The following is a 26,340-nucleotide window of genomic DNA, read 5'->3' as shown; positions in this document are numbered from 1 at the left end:
GAAGCTCTGCCCATCTTGTCTTGCGCTTATAAACTTTATTGGGACTAGAATTGTGATGAGCATAATTAAAAGGTGATCAACTTGGGTTCAGCTTGCCCAGTTTCAGCACTTGCTTTGTGAGATCACAAGGGAGAAAATTCCTATTACAGTGTACTTGATGCTAAAGAAGGGGAATCAAGGATCTGAAATTCTGAATTATGAGAGAAAGAGATTTAGATCTGAGAACAGAGAGTAAACATTAGACTAGAAAAAAATCAGATATACAAGCAAGAGACAAAAATAAAAGAAATAGTCTAGAATATGGAGACAATAATGAAGAAAGAAAGAAAATACTCTTGCCTGCAGGTAAATTCTTCTAAAAATTCAATTATAATAAATTTATACCATCAATATAGGGGTTAGATATCCCTTTATGGAATCCAGTTTTAACTGGGGAACAAACACACTAGGACACTAAAATATAGAATCTAATTCTCAATACAGCTCTAAATACCTAATAATAATAAAGACTAAAGTCCAGTCATAATCACTCTGACATTGAAATCCAGTTTTAAAATGAGAACCTGTACATAGCTACCACGAACCATACAAAAAGGAGGCATAAGGGTTCCAATTGATGATAACATAAAGATCTGAAGCATACTGGGATTGCAATCACAAGATGTAGAACAGTTAGCTGCAATAACATAGCTGTGATTGCCTACTTGAGCAGAGTGGCTACTTTGTGCAAAAAATTACCGAATGCTAGCACCATATCCAGTCTGCCACTACAAAGATCCCAGATAGATGGGGTCAACATTGGGTAATGGCCTTTATTAGATTGTTACCATATTTTCTGACAACAAAAACAAAATGTTAGATGCTTAGAATAATTAGATATTCACATTTACCCCAAATATCTCCAAACTGGAAATTTGAATGCAGTGTCATGTCATGGCCACATGCAACACTAAGATGATTGAAGGCTGACAATCTTATACAGTCTACCTCAGAGGTTTATCAAATTTATTCTCAGCTATATGATCAGTGGTAAGAGCAAAATAACTAAAAATGGCAAAGGAAATTGATACTAACCAGTAACCACATGAAATGTATGGAAACCAGAGTAAGTAAATGATACAAGCAAGGGGCAACTTCCAACTGGAGCTCCGTTATCTTGCCCCAACTCCCAAACACTAAACCAAAAGCAGATAAAGAAAGTCAGAGTACTTTCAGTTTTAGATAACCTTGAAGCTACATCAGTGGCAAAACAAATAGTTTCTAGAGTGCAACTAAATTGCATCTAATTATTTTTCTTTCGACTGTTATAAAGGACTAGCAAGTACATTTTAATATAATTAGAGGCCATTTGATATGTATATATTTGCCACTTAAAAGTTCTCCAACAAGTTGCACAGGAGATAAATCAGAAAGTAACTAGTAACCATGAGAATCAATTATGTAAATAGAAAAGTAATATTGAGAATAACTTAAGTGAGTCAACAATTAGACATGCAAAGAGAGAATGGACTAGAGTTTTGAACATTATTTAATGAGAAATGTGAAATTAAGTGGACTTGAGAAACTTTAGGAATAGGTATATATCAGTGATAGTAGCAAGGGCTTAGACTTGTGGGGATTTGGAGATGCATAGGAAATCCTGATCAGTGTAGTCCTGTATTTTAGGAAAGACCAGTGACGGGGAGAGATGAGGAGACCGCCATGGTTAGGTGACAGAGACCCTAAGACCAGGAAAGGGGTTTCACTCAAAGAAGTGACTGAAACCAGAGCATGGCCGGCAGAAGGTGAAGCCAGGTTTTTCAGGAATGATGGGTTCTTCATTGGGACGTTGAAGAAGGGCGTAAATCTTTGAAAGAAATTCCTAGAGGGCCGCCTTGTTGGTAGGCTTGTGACAAAGGTACCTGACCTTGCAGTAGTGGAGAGGTGGCCTTAGGGGAGGTGAAGGTTAAAAAACTTGTGAATGGAATGTTTTTGTTCATAACTTCCTTGGAGAAGGGAGCGGAGGCGGTACTTAGTGGCATACCGTGGTGCTTGGGGGAGAATAAGCTGCTTCTTGACAGATGGTGTGCTTGTGCTGGATGCACTTCAAACGAGCCTTCAGGGAAGGGCGATCTCTATCAAAAGATTTTGGTTTGTATATATGGTCTCCCACTGATCTTGTGGAGTCTGGAAGTTATTTCTGTGATTGGGGATTTCTATGGGGGCTTTCTAGCCACAAATGACTCCATGGATGAGTTGGCGACCTGTTAATGGGTGAAAATGCAGGTGGCGTGGAGGGGAGAGATTCCGACGATGATGGAAGTTAGAGTGGGAGAAGTGGTGTATATTGCACACATCTGGCCATAACTGGAACCTTCATTGAGGCCGGTTACGGAATTACACAAATCGGCGAAGAGCATTACAAGGGATGAGGTGATTGAAAGTTATACAGAAGAGACCTTGGGGTGGTAGAGAAAGGGGTGCTGGTGGGGTTTGTTTCAACCGGACATTCCACGGGTGATTCTCAGGAGGGTCGAATGTTGGGCAATTTGCAGAAGATGACTAGGGAACTATTGATTGTACCAAACGGGAAAGGGAATCGGGCGATTGAGAGGAATGTAGCATCTGACATTGTGCTTGACTATAGCCAGGGGGCTCTAGTTCAAACTTTGAACGAGTCGAAGAGAAGTGTAGCGTCTGACATTGTGCCTGAATGCGGTTAGGGGGCTCAGTTTCAAATTTTGAACAAGTCGAAGAGAGGCTACTGGCTGACTAGTAAAGAGGAGCTGAAAGAATTAATAGGGGAATGCTTGTTGGAGCTGGGTCACACAGGCAGATTGGGTAGGGACGAACGAGTCGGTTGGAAGACCCAAAACTCTAATCACAAGAGGAGGTCTAGGGATCCTTATCATAAAAAGGATTAGACCGTGGGTTTGGGGAAAAGAGAGAGGGGAAGACCGACAAAAAGCCGGGGCCCAAGGCCCTCCAATTTCTGGGCCTGTTGGGAAAGCTATTCAAGGGAGTCGAGAGCCTAACTTTGAGTCTAGATGTCAGAAATAGAAGAGTTCAAAGTTTTTTTGCGAAAAGTTCCGAAAGGACCCAGGGGCGATCAAGTTTTTCGAGGGAAGAATGGGTCAGACGAAGGTTCAGGGGGTCCATTCAGGAGCGGCAGTGGGAAAAGGGAAAGTTGTGATGGTGGAGGTAGAAGACTCGTCAACTGACGAAGACTTGAGGGAAGCTAGTTCTGATGGCATTCCTAAAATTAAAGGGGGCCCTAGTAAAATCCTGAATGCTTTGGAGAGTAGTGAGGGCCTGCATGGGGAAGACGTGTCTCCATTGCAGGCTGTGGAACCGTCATCGCAAGAGAGGTTGGAAAAAAGAGAGGGAAGAGAGACTTCGCATAGTTTGGCCTTGTTGGAATCTAAAACTCCTTTGAGACCAGGCGATGGAGAGGTAACATTGCTAGAGGAAGGGGAACTTTCAGAGGGCTCCGAGTTAGAGGAGGGGATCTTGCGGCAGCGGACTCAAAACTTGGTTGAAAGAGAACTTCTATCAAGCTGGGTGTTATCCAAATATTTGAAGTTTGGAGAGTTCATTGGGGTCTCGATGGCTGGTCTCGAGAAACAGATGAAGGATTTCCTGATGGAGATTGAACACATGATTTTACGGGAAAGGGGTGTAGTAAATGCCAAAGGTAAGAAGAATGTGAAAGGGAAAAGGGAGCTGTTACGCCTTACTTGGGGCTTGAATGATAGGGCAGGGTGTACAAAGGATGGTGGTAGGGGGAGGAGAAAAGGGAGGTAAGTCAAGAAGTAGGGGAAGGAGGCTGGGGGATTGGCTTGTATTTGTTGTGATGAAAATTTTGTCATGGAATGTTCGAGGCATGGGCTTAGGTCGGAGAAGGGTTGTCATTTGTTCACTAAACTGAGCAGGGGGAGTTCTGGTAGTCTGGAATTCTAGCACTGTCACTATTAGTGATTCTATGGTTGGAAATTACTTGGTTTCCATTGAAGTTGTAGGGGCGGGATATTTCAAGGGGATAAGAATAGGGGTTTATGATCCTAATGATGACTCCGAAAGGCTGGCCTAGGAGTGTCAATTGACCGGTTTTGGTTTGGATCCAAGCCTTATCAAATCGGATTTGGACGGTCCATTATAATTATTGGATTGAGCCAATCCAAAATAAATTGGTCTGTATTCTTATTGGTTTGAATTGGACCTAAACCAAATTTCCAATAATCCAATCATAAGGCCAAATCCTTGTCCAATTTGAAATCAACCAAAACTGAAAACAAAATAAAATCACTTTTATGAAAGTACTTTTACGAAAGCACTTTTATGAAAACATTTTGATAAAAGCACTTTTATAAAAGTAATTTTATTAAAGGTATTTTTATGAAAACACTTTTATAAAAATACTTTTACAAAGTACTTTTATGAAAGCACTTTTGTAGTAGTTTTATAAAAGCACTTTTACAAAACCACTTTAATAAAAGCTTTATGAAAGCACTTTTATAAAAGTACCTTTACACGAAAGCACTTTTATGAAATCACTTTTACAAAAAACTTACGGAAGTACTTTTACAAAAGCACTTTTATAGAAATACTTTTATAAAAGCACTTTTACGAAAGCACTTTTATGGAAGCACTTTTAGAACATCACTTTTATGAAATAACTCTTACAAAAGCACTTTTATGAAAGCACTTACGAAAATACTTTTATAAAAAGTATTTTAACGAAAGTACTTTTACGAAAGTTTTTTTATAAAAAGTACTTTTATGAAAGTACTTTTACAAAAACACTTCTACAAAAGTACTTTTATATAAACACTTCTACAAAAGTACTTTTATAAAAGTCCATGGAAGTACTTTTCGAAAAGTGCTTTTACAAAAGCACTTGTCTGAAGTACTTTCAATAAAGTACTTTTGTAAAAGCACTTTTATGAAAATATTTTTATCAAAGTACTTTTACAAAAGTGATTTCTCAACGCTAAAAGTGCTTTTATATAATTTTTGATATTTCATTCCGTTTGGATTGGATCCAGTCCAATCCATTTACATTTTAATGGATTGGATTGGATTCGGTTTGTATTGGATTTGGACTGGATTGGGTCCAGTCCATTTATAAGTGGACTCACATTGGACTGGATCGGGTTGGACCAAATCTGTCCAGTTGACACCTCTTCTAGGAGTTGGGCAGGATTAAGGAGTAGAGATAATATTCCCTGGTGTATATAGGCGGAGATTTTAATATTATCAGATTTCCACACGAGAAAAATAGAGGTGTGAGAAGGACTACGGGGATGAGATCTTTTGGTGAGTTTGTTCACAGGCATGGTCTAGTGGACTTGCCGTTGTCTGGAGCAAGTTTACCTGGACTAATAACCAGGGTGATCCTACTTTAGTTCAGTTTGACAGATTTCTGGTGTCAACAGAGTGGGAAGAAAGGTTTCCTAACCTGTTTCAGGAAGCCCTGCCAAGGCCTGTGTCTGATCAGAGGCCTATTCTTCTTAGGAGGGAGGGCCTGAGGAGGAAGCCGGGTCTGTTTCGGTTTAAACATCTTTGGTTTCAGGAGGCTAGTTTTGAAGCAATGTTGAAGGATTGGTGGCAGTCCTTTAGGTAGAAGGTTCAGGATCTCATATGATCATATCCTAGCTAAGAAGCTACAGCTGTTGGAAGGGAAAATCCTAGACTGGAAGAAAAACAGTTTTAAGGCAGTAGAATTAAAGAAAGGAGAGTTGTTAAGCACCGTTGAAGAGCTGGATAGAAAAGAGGAGCTTGTGAACCTATCTGAAGAAGAGAAGGTAGCTAGAAATGAGGCCAAAATGTGTTTTGATAAAGTAGCTTACCAGGAAGAGATTAAATGGAGACAACGGGCTAAAATCTCTTGGCTGAAGACGGGGGACAGGAATACAAAGTATTTCCACGCAGTTGCAAATTGCCGAAGAAGGGAAAATACTTTGAAGAAGCTGCAGGTGGGGGACAGGCTTATTGAGGATGAAGCCTCTATTAAGGAGGTGGTGAAATTCTTCAAGAATTTATATAAGTGTGGCCAGTCCGTCCAGGTTTGAATGGGAGCCTTTTTGAAGCCATTTCCAATATTCATATAGATGACTTAGAGTAACCTTTCTTTGAAGAGGGAGTTTGGGGGGTTATCGCAAGCCTAGAGGGAGAGAAGACCCCTGGACATGATGGTTTCACAATGCTGTTCTTCAAGAAATGTTGGAGTTTCCTGAAGCTAGATGTGATGAAGGCTTTGTCAGAATTCCATGACAGAGCCTCCTTGGAGTGTAGCTTAAATGTTACGTTTATAACTTTGATTCCAAAGGTTCAGAACCCTATTCGTCTCTCTGATTATAGACCCATAAGTTTGGTAGGAGCCTAGGAGGTTTCTACAAAATTATGGCGAAAACCCTTGCTAATAGAATGAGGAAGGTACTTCCCGAGACCATTTCAGGTGTGCAGGGGGCATTCGTGCCTGATCGACTATTATTAGAAGGTGTTCTAGTTGCTAATGAGCTGGTAGACTCGAAGTTAAGGAGTGGCAGTAATGGGGTGGTATGCAAAATTGATTTAGAAAAGGCATATGATCATGTAAACTGGAGGTTTCTCGACTCGGTGTTGCAGAAAATGAACTTTGGCCAGAAATGGAAGAATTGGGTCAGAATGTGCATATCTATTGCTAAATTTTATATCATTGTGAATGGGTCATCTTCTGGCTTTTTTAGAAGTTCAAGGGGTCTTCGACAGGGAGATCCTCTTTCTCCCATGCTGTTTATTTGTGTGGTGGAGGCACTATCTAGAGTGACCAAAACAGCTGCGGCTGAAGGCTGTTTGGAAGGTTTTAGAGTGGCAGAGGAAGGAACAGGACAAAGGTCCCTTTATTGCGGTATGCAGATGATACTCTATTCTTTGTTCAGGCAGAAAAGAAGCAGTTAAGTAATCTTCGGATGATTCTGGTGTGGTTTGAGGTGATTTCAGGGCTACGGGTGAATTTCCAGAAAAGTGAAATTTTCTCAGTTGGGGAGGTCAACAACATCCAGGAACTTGCTGTGTCGCTCGGTTGTAAAGTGGGAAAGCTCCCTTTTAGGTTCCTGGGCCTTCCAGTTGGAGCAAAATGTCACTCCAAGTCCATTTGGGACCCGGTGATTGAAAGACTAGAGAAGAAGTTAGGGGGTTGGGAGTCCAGGTATTTGTCCAAGGGAGCTAAGATTACTCTGTTGAAAAGTGTTCTGGCTAATCTGCCTATTCACTTTTTATCATTGTTTCCAATCCCAGCACAGGTGGCTGAAAGGCTGGCTGGAAAAATTAGAAAGGAATTTCCTCTGGTGTGGGAAGGATGGTGAGCAGAAGATTCACCAGGTTAAGTGGGAAATCATTTGCAAACCTGTTTCAGAAGGGGGTTTAGGAGTGAGAAGCTTCAGGCAGGTGAATACTGCTCTCATAGGTAGATGGCTTTGGCTCCTCAATTCTAATCCCTGAGCTCTCTGGAGGCAGCTAATTGTGGAAAAGTTTGGAACTAGAAACTATGGATGGGATCCTGGGCCTGCACCCACTTCTGCTGGCTGCTTAGTTTGGAAAGTAATTGAGAAGGTTTGTCCTCATTTTGTCCAAGGGGTAAGGCAAAAATTAGGGGATGGCAACAGGATTAGGTTCTGGCGAGACACTTGGTGCAATGGAGACTTTCCCTTCACTATTCTTTATAGCAGAAGATAGGGATGCGATGGTGGCAGATCAGTTTGAGTGGCATGGAAATTCAGGATACTGGTGTCCAAAGTTTAGGAGGCATCTCAATGACTGGGAAGTCTCAGATCTGCTAGAGCTGCTCCAACTAATTCAGGATTATTAACTGAATCCAAATCAGCAAGATTCCAGAATTTGGAAGTGGGCTAGGGATGTGATTTTCTTGGTGAAGTCCTTTTATTTGAAGCTGAGTGCTGGTTCATGTCAGGCTTTTCTATGGAAAGAGACTTGGCTCCCTCACATTCCTACTAAAGTCACCTTCTTAATCTGGACAGCAGTTCATGGTAAATGCCTTTCTAAGGAGCAGCTGAGTAGGAGGGGTCTGGTGCTGCCCTCCATAAGATGTGTGATGTGCAGTGAGGAAGATGAATCTGTGGATCACTTATTTGTTCATTGTAAGGTTGCTCATTTGCTGTTCATCCATTTCTGCTCCCTGTTAAATGTCAGGCGGTGCTTTCCCAAATCTCTAGCTGACTTGCTTTTCTCTTGGAAAGCCTAAATGGAATTTGTTTGAGTTTGCAACATTACTCTCTCCTTATGTTTGTCTCCTGCAAATTGGAACAGACTAAAGATGTTAATGAGAATTAATTTGAACTTGATGGCAATACAAAGTTCTTTCATGCTTTAGCAAATGGCAGAAAAAGGAAGAATTCGATTTCTTCTCTAGTAATGGAGGACCGAAGCCCGACCTAATTGAAAAAAAAAAAAAACAAATTTTCCTATTCAAATTAGAATTAAAAATTCAGATAGTATTTTTTTTTCTATTTAAATGAACATTGGGCCTACAAGATGGTATTTTTTCCCTTTCTTTTATATTTTAAAACACAATTTTACATTATTAAATAAAAAAGTTTATTCAAATGGGCATAATCACATAACTCATTTTAAGTTTAATATTAGGTCGGGCTCGGGCTTAGGCCTAGTATATTTTCATTAGTGACAAGTGAAAGCCGGCCCTAGCCCGGCCCGGCCCATGAACAGGTCTAAAGGGGAGCAATCAGCCAAGGGATGAATTCAACTTTCTTAGCTTTGATCCCAAAAAAGTAGGGTACCACACAGCCAGGAGACTTTAGACCTATAATGAGAAGGTGTGGTTTCGGGGATTTATGGTGTAAGTGGATCAAAGGATGCATGCAAACAAGTCACTATTCTATTCTAGTGAATGGAATTGCAATTGATTTCATAGAAGGGAAAAGAGGCCTTATACAGGGAAATACACTCTCTCCATTTCTATTTATGTTGGTAGCTGAGGTCTTGAGCAATCTAATTTCAAAAGCTAACTCTATGCAACTGATCAAAGGTTGGTTAGTTGGGAGAGAGAGAGTATTGGTCAAACATCTGTAATTCACAGATGATACCCTGATTTTCTGTGCATGGGATAGTAGTGAAGATGTGGAAAACCTTAAATTAGTTGTGAATGTTTGAGAGGATTTCCAACTTGAGAATCAACTGGTCAAAGAGTCTAGTGGCAGGCATAAACCTGGAAGAGAATGAGCTCAGAAATTTGGCTGCATTGTTGGGTTGTGAGATGGGAGATTGGCCTGTGTTATCTTGGGCTGCCCTTTGGTGGAAACCCTCATTCAATCAGTTTTTGGAACCTAGTAGTAGAAAGGTATGAAAAAAGATTGGCAATTTAGAAGAGGAATTATATTTCTTTGGGAGGGAGAATCGCATTGATCAAATCCACCTTGGCAAATCTACCAGTTTACTACATGTCGGTTTTTAGAATGCCCCAAACTGTGATAAGAAGAATTGAGAAAATTATGAGGGAATTTTTGGAGCCTGGGGAAGGGAAAAAAGATCATTTGATCAGGTAGGAGAAGGTGAAGAAGTTGAAAGGTGAAGGGGGTTTGGGAATTGGAAATGTAAAATTGAAGAATGTGGCTCTGTTGAGTAAATGGCTTTGGAGGTTTCCCAAAGAAAATGAGAAATTGTGGACTAAAGTTATCTTAAGTATCCATGGGCAATCAAGCAATGGTTGGGATTCGGGCTGTTTGCAGAGAGATACCTTGGTTGCACCCTGGAAGACCATCCATGACATTCTTCCTTTGTTTCTTCCCCATATAAGGTATGATTTGGCTTTGGGTCAGAGTATCAGATTCTGGGAGGACATCTGGTTTGGGGACTCCCCCTTATCAGAGGTCTTCCATTCCCTCTTTGCTCTTTCCAGACTCAAAGATAAACCTATTAGTGAATTTATCAGCTCTTCCTCTTCCTCTTCAAGCTTGACTTGGAACTTGGGTTTTACTCGAAAACTAAGAGAGTCTGAAATTTCTAGTGTTTCTACCTTGGTTGATCTGTTCATTCAATAGTTTTGGGGGAGAATGCATCAAACTCCAGAGTCTGGGCCCTCAATCAGTTAGGTTCCTTTTCTTGCAAATCCTTCTTGAACTCTCTTATTGCCACCTCCTCCTATCCTTCTTTCCTTGTTAAGGAGATCTGGTCTTGGCCTATCCCCCCCTAAAGTTAGTGCTTTCTGTTGAGAAGTTTACCATGGTTCCATAAATACCTGTGACTTGCTTCAGAGAAAAATACCAAAGTGGTGCTTGTCCCCAAGCAGGTGCTCCTTATGTAAGCTGAATGGTGAAACTGCTTTTCACCTCTTTATTTCCTGTCCTTTTGCCAACTTTATTTGGGAGTGATTTTCCTCTCCGTTTGGCTGCAGCTGGAATCCCCCTGCTAATTTGGAAGACCTTTTCAGCTCCAACATATTCAGGTGCTCTAAAAGAAGAGGCAAAGTGATGGGAAGGTACACTAGAGCAGCAGTGGCTTGGACAATCTAGGAGGAAAGAAATCTGAGGATATTTGATGATAAGGAAAGAGGTAGAGAAGCTGTGATTGAAGTGATAGCTATAAGGGTGGCACATTGGGTGAAAACTTTGAAAATATTTCCAGATTTTAAGATGAAAGACTTCTTCAGATCATGGGGAACAATTGCAAACATTGCCTCTAGAAGACCTATTGTAACTGAAATTTGGTCTCCTCCGGATGTTGGGTGGAAGAAACTAAACTTTGATGGTAGCTGTTTGAGAAACCCTAGCCCATCGAGAATTGGTGGGGTAATAAGGGAGGAGAATGGAAACATAATCGCCATGTTCTCAACCCCTGTCCAGCATGGTGACGTAGTGAGTTCAGAACTGAAGGCAATAGTATTTGGTGTTAAGAAAGCTAAAGAGCTGGGGATTAACAGGCTGATTATTGAAGAGGACTCAAAAGTTGTTGTAAACTGGCCGAAAAATGAGGAAGGAGCAATTTGGAGATTAAGAAATGAATTCAGGCATTTTAAGCAGGCTCCTAAAGATATGGAAATTCACATCAAATGGATTAGGAGATCAGCTAATAGCATAGCTGATGGTCTAGCTAAGCAAGGAGTTCAAAGGCAACCTATGTTCTGGGCAATTTTATAGCTAGTGGGAGTTCTTTTGGGTACTGAGGGGCTTGTCTATATCTTAATTCTTAAGAATCTATTTGTTGGGTTAGCTTGGTCTGTATTGTACTTGGTGGGGTTTCTGTGGACTTTTTGTCTACACACAACTTCTTGTTGTACAAATTCCTTTAATTTAATAAAATGAATCTTTTTTGTGTTGCTGATAAAAAAAATGAAATTTAATTTGATCCAAGTTGGACCTTAGCCCATGTAAGCAGTGAAAGAATGGTAGGATCCATCTAATGGACGCCATGAAGGGTGCGGAATGGGTGGGCGAATTTCAAAAATTTTCCTACTTTCTTCCAACTGGGAATCATATTCCCTAAATTTAGAATACAATATTCAAGGATTCTACTTGAACCATAATCAAACCAGATCTGAACCAAAAAGGAAACAAGAAGGATTATACCTGATCCGGAGAAACAATATCTCCCAAAGTTAGTGTTCACGCCCAAAGAAGAAACCAAGATCCGCTCCTGCTGAAGATGACACAGCTGTGGATGGAACAGAACCAACAGGGTGCGTCCTACACTGGATTCTTCGCAAGAATCCTCTGGAAACCTTGAACACCGAATCTTTTTTGTCTTTCTTGCAAGACTGTTGTCAAGAACTGATTTCTTGACTTCCTATTTCTACAAAGATCCAATCTTTCAACAGGGAATGGCGGCTGCTGGAGAAGGAGAAATCTAGGGACGAAGAGGACTGAACTATGTCTCTTCTCTCTGGAGTCTGTGAGAGATCAAATCTCAATTCGCAGGAGGTATCTCTCTTGCATACAAACCCTAGTTTGAAATCTGATATTTTTGTTAGGGTTTCTCCTATTTCTTCTTGATTAAGAAAACTCCTAATTTTTTTTGTGAGTTATCCCAATCCAAATCAGTATTTGGATAGGGGATAATCTTAATCCTATCTGCAGATTAAGTTAGCTGACTCCTGGTCTTATCAGGAGGTTACTAGATTCAAATCTACTTTGAATTTGGTCTCTTAGTGTGGATAAGGTTAAAAACCCAATCCTTTTACTAACATTAATCTCAGATTCACCCCATGAACAGGTGATCATATCAGCCCAGTTCGAAATGGGCTTTTGGCCTATCAAGTGTTCAGTGTTCAATTAGTTTCCAATCTGCTGCCCAATTGGGCTTCTTTGTATGGCGTGGGACCCAAGCATTGATCTACACACCAGCCACATGGGTTCGGCCCAGCCTTTATTACAAGGCCCAGCCGAATTCACTGAAAAACTCAGTGACCCCCTTGAGCCCATCACATGGACCCTATGGGCCCAACACTTACATTAAGTGGTCCTTGGGCCAAGCCATCTTATAAAAACCCAAAGACTGTGGGCAGGTGCAAGATTAGCCCATCAGGTATTATCCTAAATGGTCTTACACTTAACCTCTCAGCCCTTAATGATCAAGCACTGCCCGACAAGAGAAGACCTCTCCCTCGGTTGCAAGGAACAGTGTCACACTCTCTACTCACATGGATCCCGGGAATTAAAACCTTTTGCAAATCTTTTGAAACCGTACATATACATATATATATATTTGCAAAACAAAATTCCAACGATTGAAATCAACTGCCGGCAGTTTGGTTTCCATCAGAGAGAGTGCATTCTCGATCATTACCATTGTCCGACAAAGGAGCTGATCCTATCACTATGATCACTCACTCAGATGAATTCTCAGACTGCCCCAACATGTCCAGGTTTTGACCCCCACTAAGGATCTCACTGATTGACACATCAAAGACAGCCCGATCCGACACCTAGTGATGTGTCATAATCGAGTCTAGGGGTCAGGTGTAACTTTCCAGTTTTGCCCATCTGTCTCCAAGGTCTAGGGCAATACTGGAAATCTAGTCCGGTTCAAGGGTTCAAATAATCCCATACTGCATGTGCCTTGGGTCTTACCCTGATGACCGAAACAAGCCATCCCAACACTTGGTGGCGCACACCAGTATCAGCCTTGGCAGGATAAATCTCCTTAGACTTATCCAATGGTTGTGAACATTTAAAATTAACACAAATTTCTATAAGTGTCCAGTTTTAGGGTCTTACACAAAACTATACCAAACAACATGAATCAAACATGTATTTTATTTATTTACACTAAATGTCAAAAGTACATCAAAATGGATTGAAGCTAAGGGCATACAAAACTGTCTAACAAGTAGTAATAGACATAACTATGCTGAACAAAAGTACACGCAATTCAAAAAGTACATGCCTTGCTTAGAGCAAGGCACTGGATGTCTAGATGTAGAAGGCTTCAAGTTGGGGTTCAGAATGAGCCTAGTCTTTCACCCTCACCTCCACTCCACCCCCTTAAAACCTCAGCTAGGGAAATGATATGATATTTAGAGTGAAGGAAATTATTTTCTAGAAAGAGGAGCAAGTTGTGAAATAAACATTTCTACAAGATGTTTCCTGCATGTCAAACACAAGGAAAATGCCATTCTCCATGGAAACCAATTTCCCTAGCAGTGACAGCACTATTAAAAGCCCAGATCAGAAATTCATCAGCTCTCAAGTCTCAAGATACCCCCCCCCCCTTCCAGCCTTAGCATCCCTAGAGTTTCTCAGAGTTCCACCAAACTGCAAAATGAAAACAGTGGGAGGTCTAGGGGATAAGGACTTAAGGAGAGAGAGGGCTAAAGAATTAAGGGGGAGGACTTTAAGACTTTTGTCCATAGCACTGTAGCTGATTCCAGAGAACATTTTATCTAAAAGCACCAAGGAGTTTAACAAAGAAAGGATATGTCTTTTCAGATCAGCCAAGGATGAACTTTAACTTTCAAAAATTACTCTATATCATTCTTCCCATATGCCCCACATCACTACATGAACTGCCTTCCAGTAGTGAGGTAATTTCCTTAACATATTAAACAGGAGCCTTCCCCTCAATCTTAGCTTCCTTCCTTTCCACCGATTAGATTATAGATTTCCTTAACATGGATATGGGTACAGGTATCCTGTTTAATATGTTATACAGTGCTTTTTTATCTAGTTTTTGAAGCTTAGTTCATTTTTTAATTCGTACATCTTTCCAGGTCATATTTGTATAGTATGATTTTTTCATAAGTTGTATAGTATGATTAAAAAAAATACAATTTTACATATTTAAAATGGGTAACACTACTAAGTATACAATAAAGTGTTCATGCAGTATCTATTATTGTATCATGTCCAACATGGGTACATTGCCATGTAAAAAAGGTATCTGGTATTATAGACTTACTGGTAATAGAACATACACAAGAAGAGAAGACAAGATGTAATATAAGCTAAAATCCTAAAATACACAACTTGTCAAGCCAAAAATACTCAATTATTTTGACACTCAAAACTTCCACCAAGTAAACGTACTGGAACCCAACCACCACCAGGTAAACTTGCTTCAGACCATCTAAACCACAGAGCAGTTTTCATTTCTCATTTTTTATTGGTTTTGGATTCCTCTCTTTCTTGTTTGGATTCTCAATCAAGAATTAAAGTTTCAAGAGGCTCGTGATTTTATTTTGAAATCATGATTAGCATTTAGATGCCCCATTAATCCAAGCCAAATCCTAAACTGGACTATGATAGGCTTACATGGGAAGCTCTAATAACTTTTTTAAAATGTTAATCTTTTCATGTCTTACATTGCCAAATCATAAAATAATGTACCAATCCTAATTCCTTCATCCTCTCATCACCAATCACCAACATGATTGATTCCACAAAATCCATATGCATCATTGTATCTATTAAGATAGACCTAGCTTTTGTTTGTCTTCACCTTCATTCTTTTTTCTACTTTGTAATTAATTTGTTGTTGCTTGTTTCTACTTGTTTCCTGTAATTTGCTGGACTACTCGACTTTCTACTCTGCAGTGGATAAAAATACATGTATATATAAATAATGATATGCTTTGGCTAGTGTTACTATTGTATCGTTATTCATCTCTTCCTCTCCAGTTAAAAATCAAAAGCAAGTTAAAATACATGTATATAAACTAGACTCATTATTTTATAGCAGAGCAAGTACGTATGTATATGGAATTGATGAGGGAAGGGCATATGATCATCAGCTGGACACAACCATTTGATGCAAGTAGTGATTAATGCAAATGTAGATCATTCTCAAACACATATGGAAGCCCAAAAATGCAGATCTACTAGAAACCCCAGAAAAAGCAATGGATGGGAAAAACATACGAGAAAGTATATAAAAATAATAAAAAAAAAAGAATAGAAGATTTACATACCAGAACACAGTTAAGAGTTTCTTCGGTGGAAGTGGAGAAGCAACAATAAATCTTTACTACTGAACTACAAGAAATCGTAGATGAGAAGAGCAGTGGATGAGTCTCTTTCCATCCATAGATTTGGAAGAAAACAAAGAAAAAATAGCTTACCTGAAAGCCAGCAGGAAGAGGATTTCTTCAATGGAAAACAATGGCAATGAGAAGAAGCCATTTCAACATATGCTGGTGTGAGAGAACAAAGGCAATGAGAAGAAGAGACGTTTCGGCATATGCTGGTGTGAGAGAAGCACAGAATCACAGTGAGAGAAGCATCGCTCGTTTTAGAACAAAGAGGTGTGGCTCGTCCCAGAACACAACATTATGGCATAACTGGAATGACAAGGGGTTTTCCGTTCCAGAACCAAGCATAGCTCGTTTTAGAACAAGCCACACCCCCAAACGAACATGTTTTGCCATGGCTCGTTCCAGAGCAGGCTGAAACATGACAGAACCATGTTATCGAACACCCCCTAAATAAGTTTACAATTGAGGCTCAGTTTGGAAGGAGTATGAATACAAACATGTAGAGTACCAATATATGCAAAACAATATAAAATACAAGGTTTTGCACTCTACATATTTGCATTTGTACTCCTTTCTAAACTACCTAGAGGCGTGCGTGAGGCATGGTTCAGAACGTAAGAGGCGTAAACCCCCTTAAGGCGTAAGTCTTCCCTTTCTTTTCCTTTCCATTTTTTCTTCTTTTCTGTCTTTTTATATGAAATGTGCATGAGGTGTATGCTTCTAACACGCCTCATGAAAAAGACGTATAAGGTGTATGCCTTAGAGGTATCAGTGCCTCTGACATATGCCTCAAAGCATTTTGGGGGCGCCTCCAAGCATACACCTCCCACGCCGTTTAAAACACTGCTATGGACATGAGTTTTGCCTTCATTAGTATTCACACGTAATAAACAATAACATAAGCTTGGGACAAATGGGGAAATCAAATGAGGGGACAGCAAAGTTTATAACGTAGGTCATGACAGATCTGAATTCAAATGTTAGTTCCAATAAAATTGTACACCCCCCCTTAGTTCATGAGTAGCTAAGCAGCATGTTCTCCCTTTTATTCTAGATTCTTATTGACTATTCCAATTTCCTGGGAGAGATCACCCATGAGAGGCCTACTAGTCCATTGTTGATGTTGTATGAGTTTTTTCTCTCAATTCCTCTTCTTAAGAAGTTGTCCCAAAAAGGAAAAAAAACAATGCATGAGGAACATAATAGAACATAGGGAAATGTTATTTTTTAAGAAGAAAACATGTTATCCAAAAGAAGGGCCATTGCTTGGTGGAATGGTAAAAAGTGAAACCTCTAGGTGAATGAATGGATAGCCAGGACCAACATTAGGAAATGAAAGCTAGGTTAGGTTTGCATACATTCCACCCATATAACTGAAATCAGATCCAAGAGAGCTAGGACCAACATTAGGAAATGGCCCTTGTACATGTTATACAAAATGTTGTTCTGAATGAATGGATATAATAAGATGTCACTTGTATAAAACCTCAATAATAACTATAAAAGGAAGAATGCAATCAGAAATGAAACAAGCTTGACTTCATTCCAGTGTTTTAAAAGCGCAAGGCACAAAAAGGTGCAGAGGTCAAAAATTAAAAAAAAAAAGGCCAAAATTTTCAATATATATATATATAAACATAATATTAATGGAGAATATAAACTTAAAAAATAAATGTTTTAAAAAACCTATCATCTAAAAGTAAAATACATAAACATAACATGTAAAGCATATTCAAATGAGAATTAAAAAATAAAATCAAACATATAAAACATTTTCAAGCATGTAAAACCCATAATCTCTTTTTTTCCTCAATTGCATTACTTCAAGTAGCTAATGTGATGTAAAACATATTACATTCCTGATTCTACGAGCCGCCTTTGTGCCACGCCCTCAAGGCAAGCCCAAACAAGTCCATGTTAAGGTCTTAAATTCTTAGTTCTCACACAAAAAAATAGTGATTTTATAATTTTAATTACTTTTTAAGAAGATATTTTATTAGGATGAATGAATGAATAACATTACCATATAGGGGGTTCTCGGAGCATCAAATTTTCAAAAGGCACACACCTGGGCTGAGGCACAAGGCACATCAAGCGCATCAGGGTGCGCCTCTTGAAAGTGCTGCGCCTAGGACCTAGTCAAGGCACATACATTATGCCTGTAGTTTGGATCAGTTGTATAACTTGTCAGGCATGTTTCCTAGGTGAGAAGCAATCTACCATTGCCCACTTTATAGGTGCACCCCTCACATTGGACAGCATGAAGATGGAGAAAAAAATATGGCAGGTTAATGTATCAAAGAATTTCTTATTAACATCAACAGCACCCATAAGAAGTGATTTTTGCAAGTTAAAGGATCTAAGAAGGGCTAGAGGTAGACCAAAACAGAAATGGATAGAAGTAAAATGATTTAAGCACCAACAATTTAACAATGGATGTGGCATCAAATAGAACGGAATAGTGAAAGAGGATTCATGTAGCCGGCCCCATATGGTTGATGATGCTAGGTGATGCCGTGGACATTTTCATAGCAAAAAAACAAAAACAATGATAAAAAAAGCCTCAAAAAGTAAACTGTCACTTCACTATAAATCAATGGTTTGGCACAATCAGATCATGGATGACACCATGAATATATTTCTCAATCATTGCCATCATTAATGATGTGAAAGAATAGAAAGAATGCAACTGACGAAGCATCAGAAACAGGTAGCATTATCTGCCTCGACCTTTATATTACCAGGTTACAATTCAAGCTTTTGATTACCAAACTGACTGAATAAGATAGCCATATCCATCCCTTGGATCATTGTAGGCATAGCAATTTCATAAGGGCACTGTCGAGAAAAGCCAATCTTCCCAGATTTCTGTACTCTTTTTATGCAACTCTTGAACTTCTCATGGCATTTCACACTCATCAGACCTGGCAAACCCCATATCAGAATAATCAACTTCACTTGGTATAGGAAAAGGAATTTACTTTATACATAATACTGTTTAAGTTCGAGAAAGGCATTTAAATTTGGGAAAAAGAAAAACATTAACGGTGTAACCGAAGAATTGTTGATTGCCTGTTTAAAGGAAAAATGTGATATTTCTTTGTCATATTTCTTTGTCATTTATGATTTTCATGGTCATTAATCTGGAGACACTGATAAGAAGCTACTAATGTGAGAGCTTATTTCTCCATTTGTCACAAGAAATTTTCCAGTCAATACGGGTCTTCTCTCTGCACCTATTTTGTTTTCTTAGACTTGTAACATATGCAACCATAACTAAATATCATTAAATTAAAGGAAAAGGTGTGACCGTCTTGGTAAGACAACTTCCTACTAAGCCCTTTTTCTTGGTTGTTGGCATGTGTGTTGGGGGTGTGCAAACATTTTTTTTTTTGATAATTGAAATGATTTTATAAAACAGCAATAGACAATAGTACAAAGTCCTCAAGGAAAGGTACAAGTTGCAACCTCTCCGGGCTAGTTAAGTACAGATTTCCAAATTAATAACAACTTACATAGAAGCACAAAAAGGATCTTCCCTAGAAACCCCCTGTTTGGCTAAAACATCAGCCAAAGAATTAGCAGACCTACTAACCCATTTCACCTCAACTCTCATATTACTGGTTAACCACTTTACTTTTTTGATGAGATCTTTGTAGCCCCAAATGGTGGTATCCAAGTTTAGGAGCCACCTGGTTACCACCTGAGAGTCCCCTTCAACTAGGAGATGCCCCACCCCAAGCTGGTTGGCGATCTGAATTCCTTGTACTGCAGCAAGGATTTCTGCCCTTGTGGAATCCCCCACTCCCACCGGTCCTGAGAATAGGGAAATTATGTTGTTGTCCTTATTTCTCAGGATACCCCCTATACCTGAAGGCCCGGGGTTGCCTTGGCTACTTCCATCAAAGTTCAGCTTGATGACACCTTCCAAAGGTGGAATCCATTCTGACAGAATTCTATCATTCTTTGTTGAAGTATTAGCTATTACTAGCCAATTTCTCCACAAATCATCATAGGAGAAGTCATCAAAGATATCCACAGTTTTCAGCCAATAGATTGCTCTTGTTAGGATAAAATCCTTCATTTCATCTAACCCTCTTTCCTTCTCTAAGAAAATTTTTGCATTCCTTTCCTCCCAAAGAGTCCACAGAGTGGCTGCCCTAACACATTTCCACATGAACAAATAAACAAAGGCTCCAAATAAAGACAGATGGGTTGAATAACAAGCTTAAATTAGAAGGCAAAGACCACCTACCTCCAAATAAACAAAGGCTCCACCTCCATATAGTTGTAGCAAAGGAGCAGGAGATCATCAAATGGACACAGTCCTCATTCTCGACCTTACACAAGGAACACCAATTTGGGGAAAGACAAAGCGAGGGTCTCTTTTTCTGTAAGTTTTCCAAAGTATTGATCTTCCCATAGAAGACTTCTCAACAAAATACAACAATTTTGGGGGGAATATGTCGCACCCAGACATCTTTGACAAGGAATCCTTAGGAAAAGGGGTTAGAACTGAGGGATTTTAGAAAACAATAGCAAGTAAAAGTACCTTTTGGGAGAGGAGTCCAAACCCTTTGATCAGAAGAAGTGGGGTCCAAGCAAACGGATTCTAGTAAATGAATTAGCTCAATAACACAATTTGACTCACCATCCCTTAACCCTCTACGAAATCCAAAGTCCCAGTTTAAAGAAAAGGGGTTTAACGGGCTCGGGAGAAAAGTTGCAATTGGCTCATGTTTGTGAAGGAAAATGGAATAGAGCAAGGGGAAACAATCTTTGAGGGGTTGAGTACCCACCCAAATATCCTCCCAGAACAGAATAGCATTACCAGAACAAGCATCATACCTGATGAATCTGAGGAAGCGAGGGAGAATACCATGTAGCCTTCCAAGGTGTAGCAAGGGTAGCTCAGCGAGATATCCCGGAATCCCAACCATTTCCTGCACAACCATGAATGCTTGCCACCACCTCATCCCATAATCTCTCTCTCTCTCTCTCTCTCTCTCTCTCTCTCAGGGCCATCTCCATAGCCACTTCCCAAGAAGGGCTACATTCTTCACCACTATGTTCCCTATCCCTAAGCCACCTTCTTCCTTTGGTTTGTTAACTATCTCCCATCTGATCAAGTGATCCTTTTTCACCTCGCTTGGTTCCCATAGAAAGTCCCTCATTCTCTTCTCCAGTTTCTTAGCCTCCCTTGGAGGAATCCTGAACATAGAAAGAAAGTAGGTTGAAGGTTGGCAAATGTAGCCTTAATTAAAGTCAACCTACCCCCTATTGAAATGTAATTCTTTTTCCAAGCCGCCAATCACTTATCAAATTTCTCCACAATAGGGGCCCATAAACTACTTTCTTTAGGGTTGGCTCCTAAGGGTAGCCCTAAGTATGTCAAAGGCCAAGAAGAAATATTGCAAACTAAGCATTCTGCAATGGATTCAATCTCCCTATTCTCCAAGTTTACTCAAGCCACACAACTTTTATCAAAATTTACCTTCAAGTTGGAGACCCTCTCAAAAATACTTATTAAAATCTTAAGGTTCTCCACTTTGCTCAACTCAATCCCTTCACAGAAAATAACAATATAATCAGCAAACTGAAGTTGAGTTACTGGTATGCCTCTGCTCCCTATTCTCCATCCCTTTATTTGGCCCTCCTCATCTGCTTTGGAGATCATCCTACTAAAGACATCAGCAACAAGTGTAAAGAGGAAAGGGGAGAGTGGATCCCCTTGTCTTAAGCCTCTATTGGCTGGAAAAAAGTCCTTAACCACCCCATTCACCAACACTGAATAACGACAATAGTTTAAGCATCCTCTTATCCAATTACACCATTTATCCCCAAATCATGTCTTCTCGACATCTCCAGTAGGAAATTCCAATCCACTAAGTCATAGGCTTTCTCCAAGCCCAGTTTGCAAATAAATCCTTTCATGTTCGATCTCCTTATCTCTTCCACACTCTCATTTGCAATAAGGATCTGATCTGTAATTTGTCTATCATGTATAAAAGTTCCTTGTGCTTGGTTAACGAGAGAGGGGAGAACTACTTTGATCCTCCTAGAGAGCACTTTTGCTAGAATCTTATAGATGTTTGTCACTAGGCTAACTGGCCAAAAATCTTTGGGGTGTCTGGCATCATTCTTTTTGGGAATTAAGGCTATAAAGATGGCATTGATTCCAGGACTCACAAAATTTTTATCCTCAAATTCTCTAAATACTCCAATTAAGTCTTCTTTGACTATATCCCAACAGTCCTGATAAAATGCCATTGTAAATCCGTCAAGACCTGATGCCTTAGCCTTATCCATAGAAAAAACAGCTTGTTTAATTTCCTCTTCCTCAATCATTCTTTCTAGCCATCCCTTACCTGTTTGGTTCAAAGTTGGCCAATTTTCCTACCCTACTATTAATTAATTCTCTAAGGGTCTCTAAAAGATGGATTTGAAGTGATCCACAATCCTACTGGCAATCTCCTCTTGAGAGGTTATCTCCACACCATCAACCTCAAGCTTTAGTATCAAAATTTTCCTCCTCACATTAGCTAAATCATAAAAAAATTTGGTATTCTCATCCCTTCCTTGATCCACTTGCTCATCCATCATCCCTTGGGATTCTTTTGCATCTAACTCCTCAATCTGAACCAATAATCTAGCTTTTACCTCCTCCACTCTTCCAAATTGAATCTTATTCCATTCAACCTTTTTAATTTTTTGTGGAATCTAACCCCATCCCATCTCACTTCTCTCAACTCTTCACTCCACCATTCCTTAACCTTAGGCAAGAAGTCCGGGTGTGCAGCCACAAATTTTCAAACCTGAATGGTCTAGGTCCATTACCAAGAGGTTCTTGTCCTACTTCTATAAGGTAGTGATCAGAGGTTATCCTAGGTAGGGCCTTAGCCACCAAACCTCTCTAGTGGCTCTCCCAACCCTCATAAAATAGGAATCTGTCAAGCTTTGAGCAGATTGGGTTTTCTTAGAAGTTGGACCAAGTGTAGGTAGCCTGTAGTAGAGGAAGCTCTCGTAACTCACAGGAATTTATGAAGTCATTGAACTTCCTCATACTAGTTGTAATGGTTTGCCTAGGATTATGACTCATTTGTGAATCTTATTGCATTAAAATCACCCCCCAAACACCAAGGACCTTCCCACAAACCTTGAATCCCATGAAACTCCTCCCAGAACTCATTCCTCTCTCTGTGATTATTTGGACCATACACATTTGTTAGCACCCAAGTAAATCCATCTTCCACCATTCTGAATTTTAGGGATACAGTGAAGTTTCCTATTAGCTCCTCTACTGGTTCTCCGAAGTCCTCCCTCCACAAGGTTACTATTCCCCCCAAGGCTCCCCACAACGAAGCTGAGCACCATCTTACCCCTCTTATTTTCCAGATCTCCCTGACCCACCTTCTATCCAGTTCAGCTAATTTTGTCTCCTGCAACATCACAACATCGGGTCTTTCTCTTCTAAGTAACTCCTTAATCGATCTCCTTTTTCTGGCGGTGTGCAAACATTATAGCAGGCCCCTTGCCTATCTCTTCTGCTCAAGTGGAAAACCATAAACCATAGCCAGGTGAATAAACTCCTTCTGGATGGTGCCCAGCCTTAACATTTAGCTTATATGATTCCCCTTTAAGAAATCCATATATGAAAGAATATGTTTTCTACATGCATATCAACAGTTTTTTTAATGCACATCCACAGTAAGAATCTCCTTGTTTTATCATATCCATATTAACTATTACAACACTTTTCTAATTTAACAAATCTTAACCCAAAAATAGCTTACTTGGTGAAGAACTCGGCAAAGAGTTCAAACAACATGGTTTAGAATACATTTGCCTCCACCTTGTAGAGGTACAGATCATAGGATTAGCATTAGCCTACAACCGTATACCAACTTTGTTTATCATGAAAAAGCAAATCACTGAAGTTGTCAAAAAGGATGAGAAACTTCAGTAGAAAAGCTTGATAAAATATACATGAAATCTTTGTAAAACCCTCTTCTTTTCTCCAGTATAATCAAAGCCTAATATTTCAGACCTCTTAATGCAACGTAAGGTAATAATGTTTCGTGGACTTGTGAAAAATAACAGAATGAAAAGATAATCATCGAGGTCATAACATGGCTTGGAGATGATGGTGACAATTTCAACTTTTGGACCAGCTAGATCTCCTAAACCCCTTACTGACTTCCTTCTTCCATGCAATAGCACTTAGGTTCCTGATCTTTCTTGGGTATTGCCACATTTTTTATTTATCTAGTTTAGTGCTACCATTTGTCCTAGTGAGTTTTATGGGCTTGCTGAGCCAGAAGCTTCCTAAGATAAAGCATCTAATACAAGGTTCTACATCAACAAGAAACAAGAAAGGGAAGAAAGGCATTATGTACATTATGATTGAAATGGCAGTGTTGTGTGAGATGACTGGTACTGGTAGATAGAGTGATTCAGCATGGCATACTTTGAATACACCCTTGCACAGTATTGGGGTACGCATTTCTTAATATTGCTGATCCGCTTACTCAGGCTAATTCTGTAGCCATCGAGATTGGCCCAGTTTCATATTGAAATCAAATGTTCAATGTCCAAGAGGTCATGCAAGCAGGAGAAACTGAACCAGGCAGAATGTAGCTAGAAGTACAAAAATGAAAAATGCAAAATGCAAAAGATAAGACGTCAATTTCTCTGAACAAAACATAAAATGAATTAAATAGAAATTAATTTCCTCTTTGTTTTTTTGTTACCTTTCTTCTCGACGCATTCATCGTGAGTCTTACAGCACGCATCGAGATCGTCGCACGGCTTTTCTCCAGGACAACCCGTCCACCCTACTCCACAGAACTTCCCGTATCGAATTCCGACAGCTAAAATTCAATACAAAAAGAAATAAAAAATAAAGATCGAAACCTTTCACTAATGGTGAAATCAAAACTTTAGAAAGAAACCTAAAATCAAACGAGAAGAAGGGTTTACAGTTACAGTTGTCTGCTACGCAAGTTTTGCTACATTTGACCTGCCACTCAGCCCAAAAGAGACGAAAGATTAGAGCTTTCGCAGTTGGATATCGGAAGTAGAAAGCAGGAAAGCTTTAGGGATTTGAATCGAATTAAACCTGAGGGTTTGAGCACTCTACGACGACGAGGACACAGGAGAATACCACGATGAAACGTGCCCTATTAATGAGGTTTCGATGCAGCATTCCTTATTCCCTTCTCGGAGCTTGAGTTGGGAGCTGGTCGACTGAAGGAGCCTCCTCCGTGTGTTTGGAGGTTTGAAATAAGTAAGACTTAATTCCTAGACGATTCGAATCAAGACGAAATGGATGGGAAGAAGACGAACTTATGTTTACAAACGGCTAAGAGAGGAGGGATTGGAATTTGGAAAAGAAACAGAAACATTGGCCACTTGCGAGGTCAAGGGGTATTACGTGACTTCTGAGTCCGAGTCTGAGAGTTGTGAATTGTGATTACCGGATGGTTCTTAAATTTCCGATCAGTACTCAAATTTGGCTCGAGTGGCAATTTGCTTCTTAAATTTTAAAATGCGATTTCAAAATGTGACAATTGAGTATTGACCGTTAATTAATCCGTTAATTAGTCATTAAGTGATATCTCAAAAGTCAAAAATATGTTAAGAATACTATGTAATTTTCTTTATCAACCATCCATTAACAATAAAATGAATATTTCCAAATTTTAGGTTTTTCTAAATAGTCACCAATTTTTTAAAATAAAAGAGGTTAAGATTTGGGATAATTCAGTTTTTTGTAAATATTTAGATGGTTGATAAAGAGAATTAGATGGCATTCTTAAGGCATTTTTTAATTTTCAAATATCACTTAATGGCTAATTAATAGAATGGCTAACGACAAGTATTAGATTGTCATATTTTAAAAGCTTAGGTACTTGATTGTCACATTTTGAAAGTTCGGATATTGAATTGTTGTATTTTAAAGTTTGGGGACCAAATTGTCATTCAAGCCAAAGTACAAGGTATCGATCAAGAATTTTCCCTTAAAATAAGACAATTTTATTAAATTACCATTAACGTTTAGAAAATTAACTAACTATACTCCATTGTTTCAGTGTTATCTTAAAACTATCCTTATTGTTTTACAATTGACTAAGGGCCCGTTTGATGCATCTTTCTACGTAGTCTTTTAATTGTTTACAAGCTGGGAATACCAAATTTCAATCTATTCCCATTTGGTTCACAGAAAATATAGTCGCCAAAAGCCGGAGTGTCGAAAAAGATGAAAAGCCCACTTTGGGCTGATTTCGGAAAGATCCAAATGAAATTTTTTGCATCTTTCATGTGTTTATTCTCATATAAAAAGACGCATGAAAATATCTGATACTGCCAAACTAGTTTGGGCCGGTCAAATTTTTATGCAAAAGCTCAATGTATCTTTTGATTGTCAAAATTACCAAGATCATCTCAAAAGGACACACCAAATGAGTCCTAAATCTTTATCACTAGTGTTTGTTAAGGGAATGATTAGAAAGATTATTTTTCCCATCATTCCTTTTTAAATTTTTAAAAGAAAACTGTTTGGCACTTGATTAAAAGTGAAAACTTCAAACAAAACTCGTTTAAAGATGTCGAAGACTATGGACCAGTTCTCGGACGTCCGTTGCAGTTTCTTCAATGTATTTTTTGGATCATCTGAAGCTCCCCCACCACTGTTGACGAGCATACGGAGGAAGATGCAACCGCAGGCTCCACAGCTCTTTCACCACCTGTTTTCCTACGGAGTACTTGCTGCAAAACTTGAGGTATGGTCAATAACTCGATCTGGGGATCTTTTTCTCCTATAGACTTCTTCTCGGCAAACAACTTCGGAATGCTCGATCAGCAGAGTTCCTTGGGAGGCTTAG

General features: G+C 39.4%; 1 protein-coding gene and 2 long non-coding RNA genes across 3 annotated transcripts; all 3 read right to left on the bottom strand.

Annotated features, from left to right (window-relative positions):
• Window positions 1–340: 340 nt before the first annotated feature.
• Window positions 341–3,798, bottom strand: LOC148847001 (uncharacterized). Its single transcript, XR_016101407.1, has 3 exons — window positions 2,024–3,798; window positions 1,075–1,175; window positions 341–835 (listed from the first exon to the last, which is right to left on the bottom strand). It is a non-coding gene; the product is annotated as an uncharacterized LOC148847001 (long non-coding RNA).
• Window positions 3,799–8,136: 4,338 nt separating this feature from the next.
• Window positions 8,137–15,684, bottom strand: LOC148847000 (uncharacterized). Its single transcript, XR_016101408.1, has 3 exons — window positions 15,545–15,684; window positions 15,395–15,453; window positions 8,137–8,270 (listed from the first exon to the last, which is right to left on the bottom strand). It is a non-coding gene; the product is annotated as an uncharacterized LOC148847000 (long non-coding RNA).
• Window positions 15,685–18,006: 2,322 nt separating this feature from the next.
• LOC148846999 (putative phospholipase A2 homolog 1) lies at window positions 18,007–24,975 on the bottom strand. Its single transcript, XM_088952461.1, has 4 exons — window positions 24,576–24,975; window positions 24,437–24,476; window positions 24,208–24,327; window positions 18,007–18,381 (listed from the first exon to the last, which is right to left on the bottom strand). The coding sequence occupies exons 1-4, from the start codon at window positions 24,660–24,662 to the stop codon at window positions 18,203–18,205; spliced, it is 426 nt and encodes a 141-aa protein (XP_088808587.1). The 5' UTR covers window positions 24,663–24,975; the 3' UTR covers window positions 18,007–18,202.
• Window positions 24,976–26,340: the final 1,365 nt, after the last annotated feature.

This window comes from Nelumbo lutea, chromosome 6 (genome assembly GCF_056320005.1).
Source record: "Nelumbo lutea isolate HS-2025 chromosome 6, American lotus-T2T, whole genome shotgun sequence".
NCBI lineage: Eukaryota > Viridiplantae > Streptophyta > Magnoliopsida > Proteales > Nelumbonaceae > Nelumbo > Nelumbo lutea.
This window is presented reverse-complemented; position numbering and strand designations above follow the sequence as displayed.